This window comes from Pseudophryne corroboree, chromosome 1 (genome assembly GCF_028390025.1).
Source record: "Pseudophryne corroboree isolate aPseCor3 chromosome 1, aPseCor3.hap2, whole genome shotgun sequence".
NCBI classification, from domain to species: Eukaryota; Metazoa; Chordata; class Amphibia; order Anura; family Myobatrachidae; genus Pseudophryne; species Pseudophryne corroboree.
The window spans coordinates 1039129474-1039149090 of record NC_086444.1 but is presented as its reverse complement, the minus strand read 5'-3'; the positions used below and the strand labels follow the sequence as shown (position 1 = coordinate 1039149090).

The window sequence follows — 19617 nt, the reverse complement described above, 5'->3', positions numbered from 1 at the left end:
CCAGACCATCAGTAACCAGCCTTCTCCCATCCCTTACCAACCCTCCCCATCCCTCGCACCAACTCTGTCATCTTTCTCCCATGCATCTGGAGAGGAAGTCATGGCCCTCATTCGTTCCTGTCCCCTCACCACCTCCCCACTTGACCCTATCCCCTCCCGCCTCCTCCGCTACCTCTCTTCTTCTGCTTGTTCCCATCTTTCCCACCTTATCAATCTCTCCCTATCATCAGGCACTGTCGACTCTGCCGTCAAGCATGCACTCATCTCTCCTATTCTTAAAAAACCTACCCTTAATCTAAACACTCTCTCCAACTACCGACCCATCTCTCTCCTCCCTTTTGCCTCCAAACTCCTTGAGCGTATTGTCTACAACCGCCTTACTTCCTTTCTTTCCTCACACTCACTGCTTGACCCATTCCAATCTGGCTTCCGTCCTCTCCACTCCACTGAAACTGCCCTTACAAAAGTATGCAATGACCTCCATGCTGCTAAATCTAAGGGACACTACTCTCTACTTATTCTACTTGATCTCTCTGCTGCTTTTGACACTGTGGACCATCCTCTCCTACTGCAAATCCTTCACTCCATTGGTCTGCGTGACACTGCCCTCTCTTGGTTGTCGTCCTACCTTTCTAACCGTTCATTCTCTGTCTCCTCTCATGACTCCACCTCCCCCTCACTTCCACTAACTGTAGGGGTACCCCAAGGTTCTGTCCTTGGTCCTCTTCTCTTCTCTCTCTATACGTCCTCACTAGGTAAGCTCATTAGTTCTTTTGGTTTCCAATATCATCTTTATGCTGATGACACTCAAATCTATCTTTCCTCTCCTGACCTCTCCCCTACTCTCCTCACTCGTATCTTCAACTGTCTTTCTGCTACCTCTTCCTGGATGTCCCAGCGCTTTCTTAAACTTAACATGTCTAAGACCGAGCTGATCATCTTCCCTCCCTTCCGCATAACCTCACCTCCTACAATCTCATTATCTATTGATGGCACTACTATCTCCTCTACCCCCCAAGTGCGCTGTCTTGGAGTAATCCTTGACTTCTCCCTCTCCTTCAAACCTCACATTCAGCACCTCTCACAAACCTGCCGTTTTCATCTAAAAAATATTTCCAGGATCAGACCCTTTCTGACCCAGGATGCTACTAAGACTCTTATCCACTCACTGGTCATCTCCAGACTGGACTACTGTAATCTCCTCCTGACTGGCATTCCTGACAAATACCTCTCTCCACTCCAATCTATCCTCAATGCTGCTGCCCAGCTCATTTTCCTCACCAAACGCACTACGTCCACCTCTCCTCTCTTACTAGACTTTCACTGGCTCCCCTTCCCTTTCAGAATCCATTTCAAGCTTCTCACACTTGCTTACAAAGCCCTCACCCACTCCTCTCCCATCTACATCTCTGATCTTATCTAGCTTTACACTCCCACCCGTCCTCTTCGCTCTGCTAATGCTCGCCGACTCTCCTGCCTACGGATTACTTCCTCCCACTCCTACCTCCAAGATTTTTCACGCGCTGCACCACTTCTCTGGAATTCCCTACCTCTCCCCCTCAGACTCTCCACCTCTCTACAAAACTTCAAACGGGCTCTCAAGACCCACTTCTACACCAAACCCAGCCAAATCTCATCCTAAACCTCTGTTCCACGCACTTTATGTACCCCATCTGTCTCACCCCTGTCTGTCTACCCCTCCCCGTTAGAATGTAAGCTCTCACGAGCAGGGCCCTCTTCCCTCATGTGCTTACCCTTTTCTTACTTTAATAATCTTCAACTGCACCAAATCCAACAGTCTTCTGCCACCTGATACTTATTCCAGTGTCATTTGCTGATGTAGCTATGTTTATTTACCCTGTACTTGTCCTATATTGTCGTCAACTGTAAGTTGCTGTTTTCTTGTTTGATTATTTGTTTATGTACTCTGTAATTGGGCGCTGCGGAACCCTTGTGGCGCCATATAAATAAAGGATAATAATAATAATAATAACTCCCCGGAGCCCAGAACCACCAATTTTGATTATACTAGAAACTAGATTGTACACTTTGTAGTCAAAATTGCTATGCCTGAACAGTCTATATTTTTTCTTGCGATACCGACCCCGTGGGAGCGCGCATCAGTATCGCAAGCTGTATACACACGGTGAGATATGTGGTAACTTTTCTTACGATTTTGACTATATAGTAAAAATCATAAGCACACATCGCACCGTGTGTATACACCTTCAGACTCTCACATAATAAATAGTAGATCTGGGTGAGACAATCTTTTGCGCCTTTGTGGGACATTATCTGTTTGATGCTTATTTGTTTTGGAGAAGGTGAAACCTCCTTTTGGTCCGTAGGGCTGCAATTGGTTGTGGATGCACAAAGGAGTTTCTATCTTTGTTGTAATGTAACAGTATTGTCAGTGCTGCCGGCTGTTCGCACAAGTGCGCAAAACACTTAAATTCCCCCTATAGAGGTGAGTAGCAGCATTAGCCTTTTATTATAAAGGATTGTCTGGTACTTTATCTCTCTCCAATCTTTGATACATTTCAGACAACACACCATTAATAATTGCATACTGAAGAAGTGATCTTGTACTAGAGCAGTGGTTCCCAACCTCGGTCCTCAAGTACCCCCAACAGTTCATGTTTTCCAGGTCTCCTCACAGGATTGCAAGTGAAATAATTAGCTCCACATGTGTGTCAGTGAGTAATGAATATACCTGTTCAACTGCTAGGTGACCTGGAAAACATGAACTGTTGGGGGTACTTGAGGACCGAGGTTGGGAACCATTGTACTAGACAATGATCCATGCAGATCCAGTGAAATCAGACTAAAGGTGTTTACACACGGTGCGATATGCACTTAAATCTTCTTATGATTTTGACTATATAGTCAAAATCGTAAGGAAAGTTAGTGCATATTGCACCGTGGGTACACAGCTTGCGATGCCGATGTGCGGTCCTGCGGGATCGGCATCGAAAGCAAAAATAGACTGTGCAGGCAAGTCAATATTGACTATCTTGTGTAAAAGATAGTCAAAATTGTCACTTAGCCAAAATCGGTACCGCAAGCACAGTCATCATTGCTTGTGATACCGACCACAGTTCATGTCGCATAGTGAGAATCGGGCATAGCCCGAATCTCACCGTGTGTATGAACCTCTAGAGAAGTACACATAGCCCGAATGTCACCGTGTGTATGAACCTTTAGAGAAGTACACATAGCCCGAATGTCACCGTGTGTATGAACCTTTAGAGAAGTACACATAGCCCGAATGTCACCGTGTGTATGAACCTTTAGAGAAGTACACATAGCCCGAATGTCACCGTGTGTATGAACCTTTAGAGAAGTACACATAGCCCGAATGTCACCGTGTGTATGAACCTTTAGAGAAGTACACCCTGTAGGCAGAATTAGAGAAGCAGCATTGTGTGATTAGTTGTCAGAAAGATACAGGACACCAGGACTAGCGCTTACATGTACCAAAGTGTTGTACATACAAGCTGTGTTAAGTGCTAACTGCTGGAGATGACAGTTCACTACTGAGACTGCTGTGAAGAGAGGAGCAGGCAATCTCCATCTGATTAGTTGTGCCTCTCTATATGGCACTGAAATACCCTCCACACTCCCCTTCAAAGCACTCCAGCCTATCTCTGTCATATACAGTGCCCGTTACTTAATGCTGCCCATTTATGCCACCACTGTGAGGGTAAATTTGCACCCGCTGGTGTGCAAATAATGACACTAGAAAGTATGTTTACTATAATGTAGATTTTCAGAAACAAAGACCCAAAAGCAAATTTCAGCTAACCAGTCTTTACCGGATTGACCATTTTGGCATTTTCCACCAAGGAACAGAGGAATAGTAAATATTACTAGAATTTCAATTCTGTGAGTCATTTCGATTACAGTCCACTCTTGATTTTTATTTACAGGTATCGCTGGAGCGATGAATTGTATTTTTCATATTGCTTGTTGTCACGCTTGGGGTTAATGTGCTGAGAGATATTTCCTTCTTCTGTAATTGTAATTTTTCTTTCATTATTTTTAGTTTATGTCTCCCCCCCCAAACCATCACCCACCCACCCAGCTGGTCTTTGTGGCTCAGCTCGGTTTATTGCCAGCTCAATGATACAGCAAAGGCACTATAAAGTACTGTTATACAATGTAATGCAAGCTTTAATGTTTTAATGGTCCTATTCCTATTTGTCTGTTTAATGGAGGCAAGCTTGAAAATACTTTGGGAAGGAACCCAGAAACAAAGTGGTATTTAGATTGGAGGAGCTACAGCCAAGTGTTGTGTGCATCTGGCAAATTAATTTAACATTGAAATGTTGACCAGATGGGTTAGTGGGTTTTTTCCTTGTTTACAAGGAAATTTGATCCTCTACTGCACTGTGGTTTAGAGATATGAACTCTATATTCCAGAGTACCTTCCTCACATGGCGCAATCTCACGATTCAATAGCTCTATGTGCACTGAGAAATGTCCAAAGCTTTTTTTTCAAATGTCACATTGCCTGATAGGATACGGTATTTGCTTATTATTGGCGTCCGTTCTATACGTTGTCGTACAGCCAAAGAGGTTTTAACATCGGATGAGATACTTGTCATTGAAAACTTTGGTTTAAAGGCTTATTAACATCAGTTTTGCATTAGCCACGACAGATTAATATATATCCTGCATAACTTTATTATTTACATTTATTTCCCATGTTATTTTAGCCTTTTTGTGAACCCTCTGGTCTAACTGCTAAAATGCACCCTGTGTGTTAGAGATGATGAGTCTAGCCAAGATATGATAATAAACAATGAATAAAATATTTAGGATCACACCTGCCAAAATTATTTTTTTTCTTTCTGGAACTCATGAATTAATAAAGAAACGGGGGCCATAGACTGTAGAAAATATTTGACCTAGTCGAGGCTAGTTTAACCTAAGGATTCTTTATTAAGGAACCCTATCCTGGGTGGTAAGGTGCCCACTTGCACCTTCCATTAATAAATGTATCAGTGACCAACTACTTTGCTTCTCTTGTATGTAATGTTTTATTTGAGTAGGTAATTTTTTTTAATCACCTTTTATGTATTTATAGTTCACTTCCCTTTTTATACACCCATAAGCCATAACAGTGAAATCGCTGACAGGCGATTTGAATAACATTATCTTGAAACAATGTCACCTGTCAAGGGGTGGAAATATATTAGTCAGCAAATGAACTGGCAGTTCTGTAGGTTGATGTGTTGGAAGTAGGAGAGATGGTCAAGCATAAGGATCTGAGTTACTTTGACAGAGGCCAAATTGTGATGGCTAGAGAACTTGCTCAGAGTATCTGGCTGACGGAAGGAGTGTGATGCTCTGTTCAATGTTCTTCTGGGAAATCTTGGGTCCTGACATTCATGTGGATAGTTCTTTCACACATACCACCTACCTAAACGTTGTTGCATACCAAGTACACCGCTTCATGGCAACGGTATTCCCTGATGGTAGTGCCCTCTTTCAGCAAGATAATGCGCCATGCCCCACTGCAAAACTTGTTCAGAAATGATTTATGGAACAAGACAAGAGTCCAAGGTGTTGACTGTGGGATGTGCTGTAAAAACAAGTCTGAGCCAATAACTATGGGGGTCATTCTGAGTTTATCGCACGTAGCAACTTTTTGCTGCCCGTGTGATCAACTAGATGCCGCCTATGGGGGAGGGTTTTTTCGCACAGCAAGGCTGCGAACGCTTGTGCAGCCGTGCTATGCAAAAACATTTTGTGCAGTTTCTAAGTAGCTTTCAAGTTACTTACCCGCTGCGATGTCTTCAGCCTGTCCGGTCCCGGAATTGACGTCCGATACCCGCCCTGCAAACGCCTGGACACGCTTGCATTGGACTCGCCACTCCCAGAAAACGGTCAGTTGACGCCCCGGAATGCCTTCCTCCTGTCAATCTTCTTGCGATCGCGGAAGCGATCGCTTTATTCGTTCTTCTTGTTGTTGCCCATCGACTGCCATCGCTGGGCACTGACGTGCCTGTGCATTGCATCCACTGTGCATGCACAGAACCGACCCGTTCGCACGGCTGCGAAAAACAGCAGCGTGCAAACGGGTCGGAATGACCCCCTATACCCATAACACACTCAGTACATACGATATCCTGGCATACGGGATGCTGGATGTCACTATGCCAACAGAGGCATCCCGTCTGCTGGAATCCCAGCAGCAAGTCCCCTCGCGGACTTGCCATGCATCGGGCTCGGTGGCTCGCTGCGCTTGCCACAGGTTCTGTTCCCACTCGGTTGGTGGTGTGGACCCACCAATCGAGTGGAATACCAGGCGGGTGTCGGGATTCCATTTGTCTGTAAAATGCAGACTGTCGGGATTCCGGCATTTGTATCCTGAACGCCAGGATTCCGACAGCCGCTATATTGACTGCAACCCATTTGAAAAGGGTGGTCATCAGTATGCCGACTGACGGGATCCCGGCGTACAGTATACCGGCGCTGGGATCCCGACAGCCGGCATATCGACACTTATTCTCCCTCGTGGGGGTCCACAACCCCCCTGAAGGGAGGATAAAACCGTGCCCGTAGCGCGGCGAGCGCAGCGAGCCCGCAAGGGGCTCATTTGCGCTCGCCACACTGTCGGTAAGCCGGCGGTCGGGCTCCTGGCGCCGGTATGCTGGTCGCCAGGAGCCCAACCGCCGGCATACCATAGTGAACCCTTTGAAAAGCCCTATGTACACTTGTACAGGGCCACTTTCCTTGCGGCAGAAGTCTTGCTTAGTAATGTTTATTATTGCCTATATATACTCTGTGAGTGTAGGGGGAGACAGTCTGACTGTGAAGCTGAATTTAGTTTAAAAAGTTGAAAAAAAACAGTTTTGGATTGACTCACTGTAGTTTTGATATCACAGTAAACTTTCTGTGTTTGTATAATTGCACTGTGCTGCAGCATGTTTATATAAATCCAGAATTGGGTGATTCATTGCGTTACTCTAGGCTTCCTGGATGCTTTCACTAGTTTATTGAAAGTAATAAATGCAGATATTTCCTGGGTTGTGAAATACCAGTCCATTTTATATATACTGTCCTGATTATGTATGTCTTCCTATAAATGTATCTATTGCCGCTTGCACAACTAAAACACCTACTGCTGATAACTGGAATTATAGGCTGTATTGCCCGCACAAGGTTAATGCTTATTGAAATAATAAAGAATAGGTTCTGTGTCTTTCGAATGTAAAACGTAATGCTAATTGCATATGTTTGGTCATGGCACAGTTTTCAGCTCCCACATACCCTTCTAGAACGTAAGTCGGGAAGTATCTGTGTTGTTTGCTGCTGCTATATAAGTGTCATTCCATCCGTTTTCTCTTTCATATCTCAGTGTGTCACATTATGTGTTACACAGTCATGGGAAGATGCTGTTAACAAACGGCAAGCAATTGGCAGGGCTCGAGCAGCTAATGACAAAACACAAGAATCAGCGTATGTCTTTATTTGCCTTTTCTGCAGATGGAACTTGATGAGACTGAGCGTTTCCTGACAAGTATCAGGTTTCTGCTTGCTAGCTGTGACAAATATTCCAAGATTAAGCCTTTTTGAACAACCAATCACTTAAATCTCTATACAGATTTGTTTGCCTTTCTGGAACTGATTAAATGTTTAGCTGCATTGAAGAAGAATAAATTCCGTTCTACCCTGAAGGAATATTTCACACTGTGCTTGTTCTCAAAGCTATGTATACATTTAGGAAGACTTTCAAATTGACCTTAGTGTTTCTTTTTAAAAGCATTCCGGAAATGTTTGTGTGTGGTGTACATCTTTCTATGGATTGTGTGGCCAGATATAATACAAAACAAAATTGTTCTTGTCTGAACAGGTGACCATTACTGACAATGGGTATCCTCCAAAATCAACTGTCTGCCGGGTTATTGCAAAGGTCCTGGATGAAAATGACAATAAACCCCACTTTCTGCAAAAATTTTACAAGATCCAGCTTCCCGAACGTGAAAAGGTAGAGCGGGAGAAAAACGCCAAGAGAGACCCAATCTACAGAGTCATTGCTGTAGATAAGGATGACGGACCTAATGCAGAAATTTCATACAGCATTGAAGATGGAGACGAGCATGGCAAATTCTTCATTGAACCTAAAACTGGGGTCGTTTCCTCCAAGAAGTCCTCTAGTGCTGGAGAATATGACATTATTACAGTGAGTTCAGTTCTGAGTCTACAAATATATCTATATAGGTCTATTTTCAAAATTGTAGTATCTAATCATTACAGATGCAGTGAATTAACCACTTAACTGACGATTTTTCCATTCAAAAACGTTTATAACATAGGTTTTTTTTTTAAGGTTTCATTTAATATAGTTTAAAAAGTATTTTTGAAAACATTTAAATATAATATTATGCACATCTGCAGAAAGGATCTCTTGTCAAAAACTAGGGGGCGGCATGGTCGCATGTGATCTGACCATGCCAGTTAAGTGGTTATATAGCAAGTATACCATCATTTCAATAGTACTTCTTGGCAGAACCTGTGTTTTACTGAGTTTAAACTGAAATAACTAAGTATTAACTACGTCTGTTCAGCATGTCTTATTTTAAAAAGAGACATCTTTCATTAAAATGGGATCCGGTCATGTGACCGGCGCCCAGGATCCCGGCGGTCACCATGACGACGCCGGGTTCACAATCATTCACTAGCCCGACAGTCTGCATGCCGATTTACAGGGACTGTCCCCTGTATTTGCAGGGACTATGTCCACGACACCCATAGAGTGGCAATAGAACCTGTGGCAAGCGCAGCGAACCTGCAAGGTGCTCCTTTGCGCTTGCGCTCCCTCCCCCGCCAGCATTCTGCTGCCATTTTCCCGGGGTCGGTATGCTGACCAGTGGGATCCCCAGCGACGGTCTTCACTACCCAACTACCTGTTAAACAGTATATCATTTCTGTATTTTGTATCATTTGAATTGAAAGAATGTCTTCTCATCCTGTGGTCCATGTCTGTCAAGACAAGGTGCACCACTAGAGGAATGTGCAGACCCTAAATGACCTTGATGCTGGATTATGAGCACATAATTTTCGTTAATTTTATTATCCGGCATAGCAGGATATGGGGTTGGAAGGTGACTACTATTGGCCTGTGTTTACACTTATCTTTCCATGACACCATCTGGCTGCAAAGAAGCCAGAATAATCTGGCTGCTCAAACCGAGGGATGTTGGCTGGATCGCCCCTGATTTCACCACCACATGTTAAACCACAGGATTAGCCCATGCGTGGACACCTTAACAGATACTAAAGGAGAAATGTATTCAGGACAATGGAGCATTTATAAACCATATGCTGACGGTTAAAAAGGGTAAATTAAAATGTATTCACTAACATTGTAGCATGCACCCTTTTAATTTCATTTTAATAATACAGGTATGTAAATCTGTAGGACCGTGCCTTTATTTGTATCCACATACAATTGTAACCATAGTATACCTATTGCAGAGCTACACATTTTAGAGTACTGTGGAACATAAAAACAAAAATATAATTCACACCAAGGTCTGTGCAGGTAAAAAAAAAAATAGAAAAATAATAACAATAAAAAAAAATGTACAACATTTTACAAAATGTGTGACGCAGATGAGCTCAGATCACTGCCTACGCCACACTTGTATTTGTTCCGAAGATCGGCTGTATCCTGTAGTAGGCCTAAGGGCAACACAGATAAGTATGCCTGGAGAATAAAAGCTAGAGTTCCATCTTTTATGTGTCAATTCATCTATTTTATGTAGACAACATGCTTAGTTTGAGGTTACTCATGTGTGGAATAATACTGCAGCCATCACTGCGCATTCAGTGGAAGACATTCAGCAGGATATCAGGCACGTTCTTCAGCATAAATATTAATTATCTTTATATCCGTGTTGCAGTTATTGATTGGTGCTCTTTTGATTTATATGCTTTATTACACTCTTATAGATTAAAGCTGTTGATAACGGGAGACCTCAGAAGTCATCCAGCACTCGATTACATATAGAATGGATTGCAAAGCCAACACAGTTGATGGAACCAATTGCCTTTGAAGAACCATTTTTCACCTTCACTGTGATGGAAACTGATCCTGTAGCTCATATGATTGGCGTGATATCTGCGCAACCTATGGGCTCGCCAATGTGGTTTGACATTACCGGTAAGAATGTACAATTATTTCAGACAAGTGCAAGTAGTACTCCGCTTGAAAGTTTGTGTAAATTGTTGAATAGCATTAAATGTTTTTTAAACTTAGAAAACTTTTTATCTAGTATGTGGTTGCCAATAGTTATGTCATATTACTTTACAGCACAGTGCAGTGTTCCAGTTTTGATGGGTGAAAGACTTAAAGTGGGTACCCACTAGGCGATGTGCTCTGTGAGCGATATCGCCCAGTGTGTAACAGCACGGGCCGCCCGACAGTGGGCATACACACAGTGCGATATCGCACAGTGATGACCCGCTTCAGTCATCGTAAGCTGCATACACACTGGGCAATATAGTAAATGATATCACTCAGGAGGGGGAAAATGAGCGATGTCGTTTACTATATTGGTAAGTGTGTATGCAGCTTTAGGGGTCTATTCAATGTATGTGAGATCCTCTCTGACGGAGAGGATCCGACAGTGCAGTATTCAAGTAGCGGGCAATTCCAACAGGTTTTGCCCGTTTCCGACAATGCCGTCGGATCAGCATTGTTGAAAACGGGCCAAAAAATTGTCTGAATTGCCCGCTAATTCGACAAAACACGTGGATCCGCGGCTAATCCGCCAATCCACGTGTTTTCCGACAAGTCTAAAAAATGGAAGCTCCATTGAATAGGTCAAAAATGTCGGAAACTGCAGTCTTTCCGACTTGACGGCAATTCCAACTTCAATTGAATAGATCCCTTAAAAACAGATGTCTCAAGCCTTGGAGAGAGAGACACTCCGTCTCCAACTGTTATTTGAAAGTCTCTGCTAGATAAATGATAGAAGATCTCTCACAAAGATTTGATAACTCTCCCCTAATATCAAAATTTCCCACTAAACATTTGTTTTATACGAAAAATATATCCCCTTCAGAAATTGCTGTAGGTCATGTTAAAATATTCACCACTTGTTTTATGCACTTATTAAGAAGTGTTGCCTCCTACTGTTACCATATACAGACATCTTATCATTTCTGTGCATGCTGCCACATTCCCAGCTGCTGGTTGGATTTTAATACATTGTCAGTAAATGATCACAAAGGTTTGGCGTTGACGTGGTAATGCTGCTGAAGGCAGTGCTGTAACTAAATGAAAGCCCAGCCTGAGGGGGTATCTGCAGCAATATACAGCACATTCAAGGTTACCTCTTTTATTGCCTCCATGAAATACATTCCCTCGCTAATTCAGTTAGAATTGGAATTTCTGTTGATAGTTTAGATTCCAGCCATATGTCATCTAATGAAAAGCTATGAGATCCGTTTCTTCTCCGCGTATTCACTCCCAGTGCTTGCTGAAAGATATAATGGGGTTCGGAGAGCTTATCAAAAGATGATAAAAAGCTGAACTGTAACGTTATTTCATAAAGTTTCTGCATAGAGTGTTTCTATAAGATGACATGGTAATTGCACTTTTCTTAATCTCACAAGACTGGTATCAATGATTAGAACAGACATATTGAGCTGACTGCAGCTTTTGGAGTATCTGTACCTGTCTGTGAGATGTTAGATTATTTAACCTACTTAACTCTACATTATCATTTGTGTAAATGTTCCCCGCTTTGCATTATTCAGTGCGGCTTTCATAGGGGACAATGGTTGTATTTTTCCAACCATTTTTCTAAATCTGTGTATTGCTTTTATGTTTTGGGTTTGGGTCATTGCGTCGGGTACTGATGCGTTGGTGAATCTGGTAATGTCCTGAGTGTAAGCCTCAAAGCTGAATAAAACCTTAAGCTGCCTCTAAATCGTAGTTACAGTTTCCCAGGGCAAGCTGCATCCATACAACGCAGTGTGCGTTACTTTAGTGACTGATGCAGCACACATATGACACAAGGTTGCAGAGTGAGAGAAAGCACTGTATGCAAAGGGCAATCTGTGCACTGGTTGATGCAGGCCAGGCAGGGGTCATTACAAAGTACAAGAGTGAGGTCTAGATTTATCTGACTGTGAGCACTGGGCAGGTGAAATAGTAGCGTCTAGTGGAACAGAGCTGACATCTCAGAGTGAATGCTCTTAGGATGCACAAATGGGATTTAATTTTGTTGGACAGGATTACTTAAACCAGACATAAGGAGTACATAGGGGTTGTTCCCTATTTTCCAGAACGGCACACAGCATGTTTCTCTCTCCAATAAGAATTTATGCTTGGAGGTCACCCCATGCACTTTCTGAGCACATCGAGCATAGACATACACATTTTAAATGATATTTCAATCAATGCAATCAAAAACATAAAAATGTGTAAAAGTGAAACACGCAATAAGACTATTACGATATTCCCTCTCATAAATAGAGCTCAGCTGAACAGTCTATCATTAACATTTATTCCTTATTATATGAGCGTTTATAATAACGAATAATAACGAATATACCATGAGCGTTTATAATAACGAATGACTGGTCCTACAGCAGCAGTAAGTTTTACTGTGTCATCTCTGCTCCCTCAATTAGGTGCACTTTCAGGTGCATTTCCAAAACTCAATACATAATTCCCTTTTACAAGTGCAAGTCCAATGACACATTATAATGCACGGTGCTAGGTGCATCTTCAGGTGCATTTCCAAAAGTCCATACATAACCCCCATTTACAAGTGCAGGTCCAATGACACATTATAATGTACAGTGCTAGGTGTATCTTCAGATGCATTTCCAAAACTCCATACATAACCCCGGTTTACAAGTGCTGGTCCAATGACACATTATAATGCACGGTGCTAGGTGCATCTTCAGGTGCATTTCCAAAAGTATATACATAACCCCCGTTTCCAAGTGCAGGTCCAATGACGCATTATAATGCATGGTGCTACCAAACGGGCACATTGCGCACACACAAACAAACAAACAAACAAACAAACAAACGCAATGCTGGTCCAAATGACCTTTAATGTCTTTCTTTAAACACTAAACCATTTCCATATCTGTGTGAAAATGATGGTTGTTTTAGGAGAAACGTAAAGGCCTAGAACAGAACACATTAAAAACATATATTTTAAAAGAAAAAATGTAATTGAAAAAAAAAAAGTAAGTTTGTTAATAGCGCGGCTTTTCTGGCTTTGGTTGAGTTACTCTGTGCTGGTGTCAGATTATACTCCTTCATATGTTGCTTTGCAATATGTCAGAAAATGAAAGGTTAGCGATTTTTAAAATGGCAGTGACATTTACACACACTCCAAAAAGCTGCCTGGTAACAAAATTGTAAGGTGATGGCATAGCTGGAATATCCGCGCAGAAAGAGAAAGCTTTGATAAACAATTCCATATTTTAACATCTGTAATGTTGCATCTTTAGCTCTGTGTTTTCATTCATGTTTACGTGTGCAGCAAAGGTTGCCCCATCCATCTGTTGATTCTCGACTTTCTTTTAATCCCTCCAGATGTTGTGTAATTATGCACCGTTTCAGAAAGATTTATTTGTTAACTGCTGTTTTATAAATTGCAAATATATGTTGCTCACTGTAATTACAATACCCTGGTTAATGTGTGTTTAATTCATTATGCAAGTATTTGTGACAAGTTCTTTTATCTCCTACTTGGTGTCCGGGTTTTGGAAGCGCGAGCTTTTAGGCAATGGCTCCGGAGCTGTCACATCCCAGGGCTTGCTCTCACTGCCATGTTCTCCGTTCAGCTTGGGAAGCCGCCTGCTGCATGCTGTCAGTTATCAGAGGATGTCTCGCATCATCTCATTAAGCTGTACATCGTGTTGCAGAACGGTCCCCATCTGAACTCTGAATCAAGCAGTTATATTTGCATAAAACTGTACAAGTTCTGACTGCACAATATAAGATACATTAGTTAAAAAAATAATAATGAGTAGTGGTATGTAGATGAAAACATATTATATGTGAAATGCAATATATTCAGTTTGATTTTTGTTGTCCTTTTAAGTGTATGGTAATTTCAGAAAGTTCAGTGTCGCTCTAGATAACATTTATGGCTTTAGTTTATTAGATTGTTTGCTCTGATTTCTATGAATTAGTTGTCTGTAAATGCTTTGTATCTGTACTCTGCTCTCCTGCTTAATCATCATCCTGAGCTTTTACATAATGATACCTTTGCTTAAACCACAAAAAAGAACCGTTATTGATATTAACACTATTACACAACAAACTAACACAACTTCTGTAGAGGGTGATGGGTATGCACTATTGACATGTAGAATGCTGACAATGAGAAGAGGGGCAATGTTATGTCAAACTCGGCATGCCGACATTGTAGTCATGCAGTAGACCGCATTGTTACCAGGTCAGCTGTAGAACGTTAAACATGTGGCTTTACCGTCTGCATGCTAGGTTCTACATAACGCTGTCCCCATTTCTCATTGACGACAAGTTATCTACATCCCTTATAAAGAGGATTATGGTACAGACTGATGCTGTGGTGCAGGGACTTGGGACAAACACAATGTGACCACACACATGGATTGTCAGACTGCACTGTTCCAGATGTTAATGTGCCGGGCTGAGTGACAGTACCGCAATACAAGGATGTGCTGTATGTGAGGTGTGGCGAGCCCTGTACGCACGCATGCCTCTTTCTGTATGTATGATTTGCACATAGCATAGGCTGATGTACGTGATAATCAAAATAAATGTAAAAAAATTGTCCCAAGGCGCAATATTAGTCACTTATGCTGCCACCTGTGAAAAAAGGACCACCTAATCCTCTATAAATGGCAAGGTAATAGTGAGCGCCAAACCTGGTGTACGTGATGACGAGTAGCAAACCAAGCATAGGGATATAGGGGTGAGCGTACTGTAAGCAAACAACAAGCATCAGCCATAGGTCGTGTCACGCATTGTTTAAGGCTCTTTAGCTTGATTTTACATCATGCGTCACATTTATGGGGTTTGGGCATCCTGATTAGGATCAGTAATATCATTTATACAATCCACCAATAATATGAACAAGCCTCTAGCAGATTTCTATAGTGTGCCCCTTCCTGAGTGTTTCCATTCTGTCCCTCACTGTTGGTGTAGGTGGCAGAGATGTGCCATGATGAAAACATTAGGCATTGGTGATTCACTGACACATCTGCCTGCTGATCAGGAATTACCATGTACATAATGCAGTGCTCCTTATGGTCGGCTGTTTTGACGTTTCCTTGTCTTTCTGTGTCTGTTCTATCTTTACTGTGAGCGCTGCCAGGAGATGACCTATCTAGCGAAGTATTTTACATCCTTCAGATGGCTTGTGACCCAAGCTGTGTAGCAGAAGGTATCTGCTACAGCAGGATCTTTTATTTCAGTAGCTTGTTCTAGACCCATTACTGTAGACCAAACATTTGTTTTGGATTATGTGCTTGTATTTTGTTTTTCTTTTCTCATTACTGGTGGCCGAATTTAGCCAAAGAGCTTTTTATGTCTTTCTGTGTTTTTTTTTTTTAATTTTTTTTATTTTCGGTTTCTTTTTTTTTTTTTTTCAAGGACAAATGTATGTACTTTACCGCTGGCTTTCTGAAAGATTGATATTGGAGTAATTAGGGCATAAGCATTAGCTAGTGGCTCTCATTATATGACAGCTAATTATAAAATTGTAACAGTCTTCCATCTAAAAAGTCACGATCAGTTGTCTGCAATGAGCTGTGATTTGGTTTGACAAAATAGTTGTCTAAATCTGCATAGCAATACATCATTTTTATGTTGAATGTCAGCTGATGATTATGAGCGTGATGCTAATATAGGTACTTTAAGTGACTGCAGATAAGAGCCGGGTGATTTATATACATATATAGTCAGTCAATTACTTGCAGAATGAACCTCTGTATACACCCCTATATCAATCCAATTCAGGTTGGCATTTGGTGTGTTAGTGCCCAGGTAGGCAGCTTCTGGCTCTTTCGCTGCTGTTAGACTGAAACTCCCAGAATCAGTACCTGGCAGAGTGAGCATCAATACAGCTAAAGAGACACGTTGTCTCCACCTGTTACAGTGTGACAGTATTTGTGCATTTGCAACACTTGCGTCATTTTTTTTTCCCTTCACTTATTTCATTACATAGATTGTATCAATGTAGAGTTTACATGTTGCTGCTGTTCTGTAGTCTTCTCAACCATTGTAATTCTGTTCCAAACTTCCTGTCTACGCTCTTTAATTCGTGTTGTAACGTGGCCTCTGGTGATCTTGTGTTCTAGATTTCCTCTACAGCAGATGTAAATACTTATTTAGAAACTTCTCACTCATTTTAACCAGGTGGAAACTACGACAGCAGGTTTGATGTAGACAAGGGCACAGGAACCATCATTGTTGCGAGACCTCTCGATGCAGAACAGAAATCTAATTACAACTTGACAGTGGAGGCAACAGATGGGACAAGATCTATCAGTACACAGGTAATTGAATTGCTAATGAAGTGTTTTAAAAGGAATTTTGGTGAGCTTGTAGCTATATAACCCGTGTTCTATATCATACTAGCTTAAAATTGTTTTGCTTTCATAGTTATGTGCAGTGACTAAGAGAGGTTAATGCAGATAGACAGAGTTATTGGGGGATGTGCACCAAAGTATTTTAAGTCCAGTCAAATAAACTTTAGAAGAAATTTATACAGAACAGAGAATTGTTGCCATTGAGGACAGCTACACGCACTTCAGAAGAATGCTGTCAGTCTATTAACACTTTCCCAGCTGGTAATGACTGCTGGGGCTGTACCTGGTATCCTCCTAAGACTTTGGAGTATAAAACCTCTGAGGTGTTCAGGCAAGGCTCCCCCGCATGTGCTAACAAAAAGTGGGCATGGCCTCATGGGGAGGGGGCATGGCCTCACCGGAAATGCTGGGCTGCCCCCGAAGACTTGTTTGACTGCTCTGCTTGCTCCTATACTGTAACAGGATCCAAGTGCTGCACATAATGTTACAGTGCAACATCCAACTCCTGTCACTGAGGAGGAGTCTCCATTTTGGTGTCACCATTGGAGGCAGAGGCATAACTACTGTATTCACTTACAGTTGTGACTTCTAATAAAACTATGTGATGGCCCCCGGGATTAGCAGCGCTATGTGTTTCACAGCCGCCGCTGCAGCACTCAGCTCCTCCCAGTATAAGCCTCCCAGACTCCTGTGTAACTAGCCAATGGGAGTCTGGTCGTGGGCTTATACAGGAAGGAGAACTGAAGCTGATTTATGCGTCCCGAGGGTGCATTGTGATACAGAAAGTCATATGTTAATTACTGTGTTCTTGAATCAGTGAAGGCTTCATGTTATCTAAAGGGCCCTCCACACTATGCGATCCACCGCCGAGCTGCCCGACGGCGGATATGGCCGACGGGCGACCCGCGGTGGGGGGGGCAGTGACGTGGGGAGTGAAGTTTCTTCACTCCCCCCGTCTCCCGGCTCCCTAGCAGTGCAGGCCAATATGGATGAGATCGTCCATATTGGCCTGCATGCACAAGCGACGGGGCACCAGCGATGAACGAGCGCGGGGCCGTGCATTGTTCATCGCTGGTGCCTCCACACTGAAAGATATGAACGTTATCTCGTTCATTAATGAACGAGATCGTTCATATCATTCAGTAATATCGCCCAGTGTGTAGGGCCTATAAGAAACACGTTCTTTGAAATGCACACTAGGTGGTCTCCTGTGTGTATCGGTGTACATTGTAGTCAGACAGCAGGACATTTGGGGAAAAGCACAAGTTTGCTGTTTTTAGAATTTCCACTAGATTTGGGGAAGTATATAGTTTGGTAATTCTATTACTGTTTAAATCCAAATATATAATTTGGTTAAAGGGGCCTACACACTGTGTGATTCTAGCTATGGACAATTTTGACTATGTGATTTCTCTTGAACTCCCCATAGCCCAGAACCACCAATATTGACTATAATACACACAATGCAATTTTTGGCTATGGACGATTTTAACTATACTAGAAATATCTCATTGTAGATTCTAGTCAAAATTGAGCTGCCTGCACAGTCTATTTTTTCCTGGGATACCGATCCCCCGGGAGCGCATATCAGCATTGTAAGCTGTTTACACACGGTGCGATATGTACTATGTTTTCTACCAATATGGACTATATAGACTCTATAGTCCATATCAGTAGTTCATATTGCACCGTGTGTATGCTGCTTATGTGTGTTATCTTAGCATAGATGTGCCCTAAGGAGGGTCATCCTCTGTTTGGTGTATACAAAGGATAAACACAGATTGCTGTCAGTTGAATTTAATTCCAGTTTTGGAAATATAAGCACTTGCCTGGGAAGTCTCTGCCACAGCGCTCTGTACTGTTCCTGCCCAAAGTTATTACAGTGCGATTCCATCCACATGGTTTCACTTTTATAATTGCTTATCCCGGACAGTCTGGTTTAGATTTCACACCAAACAAGCCACTCCTGCCAGTCACATATTCAGCAGTAGTAATTCTGTATGGCATCCCTAAAAAAATTGTTAACCGGACAGCAAAAGTTTAAAGCCTAATTCCACCCCAAAGGAACATTTTCATTTTGGGAGATAAAAGATCCCATTTGTCACTTGCTGTGCTGTGTCACTCCAGTGATTCAGTGCGTCCACTGAACACCTAATGTCCCAGAGAGGAGATCCAGTCTCCTACTTGGACAGGTCTGTTCACAGTCACATCTGGGTTTCCCTGGCCCATGAACCTCTAATGTAATATAAATGAGATGTTCATGGGGAATGATCTCTCCCAGAAGAGATGACTTCCTCCTCTGACCTCCTACGGGGTCATTTCAAACTTTATTTAATCTCTCTTAATTTATTTACTAAGACTTGTTAATTTGTAGATGGTCACTTACTGAATTGAAGAGAAGCAACCATTAATTTCCAACTTACACGAGAACTTCAGTTTCATCCATATTATAGATATTATGGGTCTGATGAAGAATGTGGTACAAATCGCAGTCATCAAATACGCTCTGTAAAACCCCCCACAATTGCATGCATATGTCTCTTTGCAGCGATCGCAAGGTTCATGCTACTCTGCACCAGTAGTATATTATACTTATGTTAGGTTTGTATCTGATCTCATACACTTACACCCATGTTTTTAACTATTTGTTTTGCTTGTGAAATATGTATTAGTGATAAGGTTTCGTTAAAATTTCAAAACAAAACCATGTCATGTAGATAATATACGGAAAAGAATTTGCTAAAACACACACACTCTAAAAAAAATTATATGTACATGCAACCAAGAAAGACCCTCTCAGCGTCAATAGTAAAGATGTGTCCTCTTACATCTTGCCTCAATACGCTACGCAGCGGGAGATGCCTGGCGTGAGTGAGCTGACAGGTCCTGTGCAACTCGTTAACGTCGGGTGTCTTTTTTTTTTTCTTTCTGAAAATGCATCTTATTCGCATCACTATGTGAATGTGACGCATAAGCAGACTCTGCTGATTAAAATTATATGAGGCGTGCCTATATTCTGTGTGCGACCGTGCCTGTTCTGCATACAGGATGCTA

The 19617-nt window shown here is 42.1% G+C and overlaps 1 protein-coding gene across 7 annotated transcripts in view; it reads left to right on the top strand.

Moving 5' to 3' along the window:
* Positions 1 to 19617, top strand: part of FAT1 (FAT atypical cadherin 1) — a 325756-nt gene that overhangs the window by 190876 nt on the left and 115263 nt on the right. For 5 of the 7 annotated variants that reach the window (XR_010177511.1, XM_063920802.1, XM_063920805.1 and 2 more), the window contains exons 5-8: positions 7862 to 8191; positions 9964 to 10174; positions 15348 to 15416; positions 16391 to 16530. Coding sequence is in view for 6 of the 7 variants with exons in the window: in XM_063920802.1 (XP_063776872.1) it covers positions 7862 to 8191; positions 9964 to 10174; positions 15348 to 15416; positions 16391 to 16530 (750 nt within the window). In the remaining variant the exon portion in view is untranslated. The remainder of the gene's footprint in view (positions 1 to 7861; positions 8192 to 9963; positions 10175 to 15347; positions 15417 to 16390; positions 16531 to 19617) is intronic. The other 2 variants (XM_063920806.1, XM_063920804.1) reach the window with 1 other exon arrangement.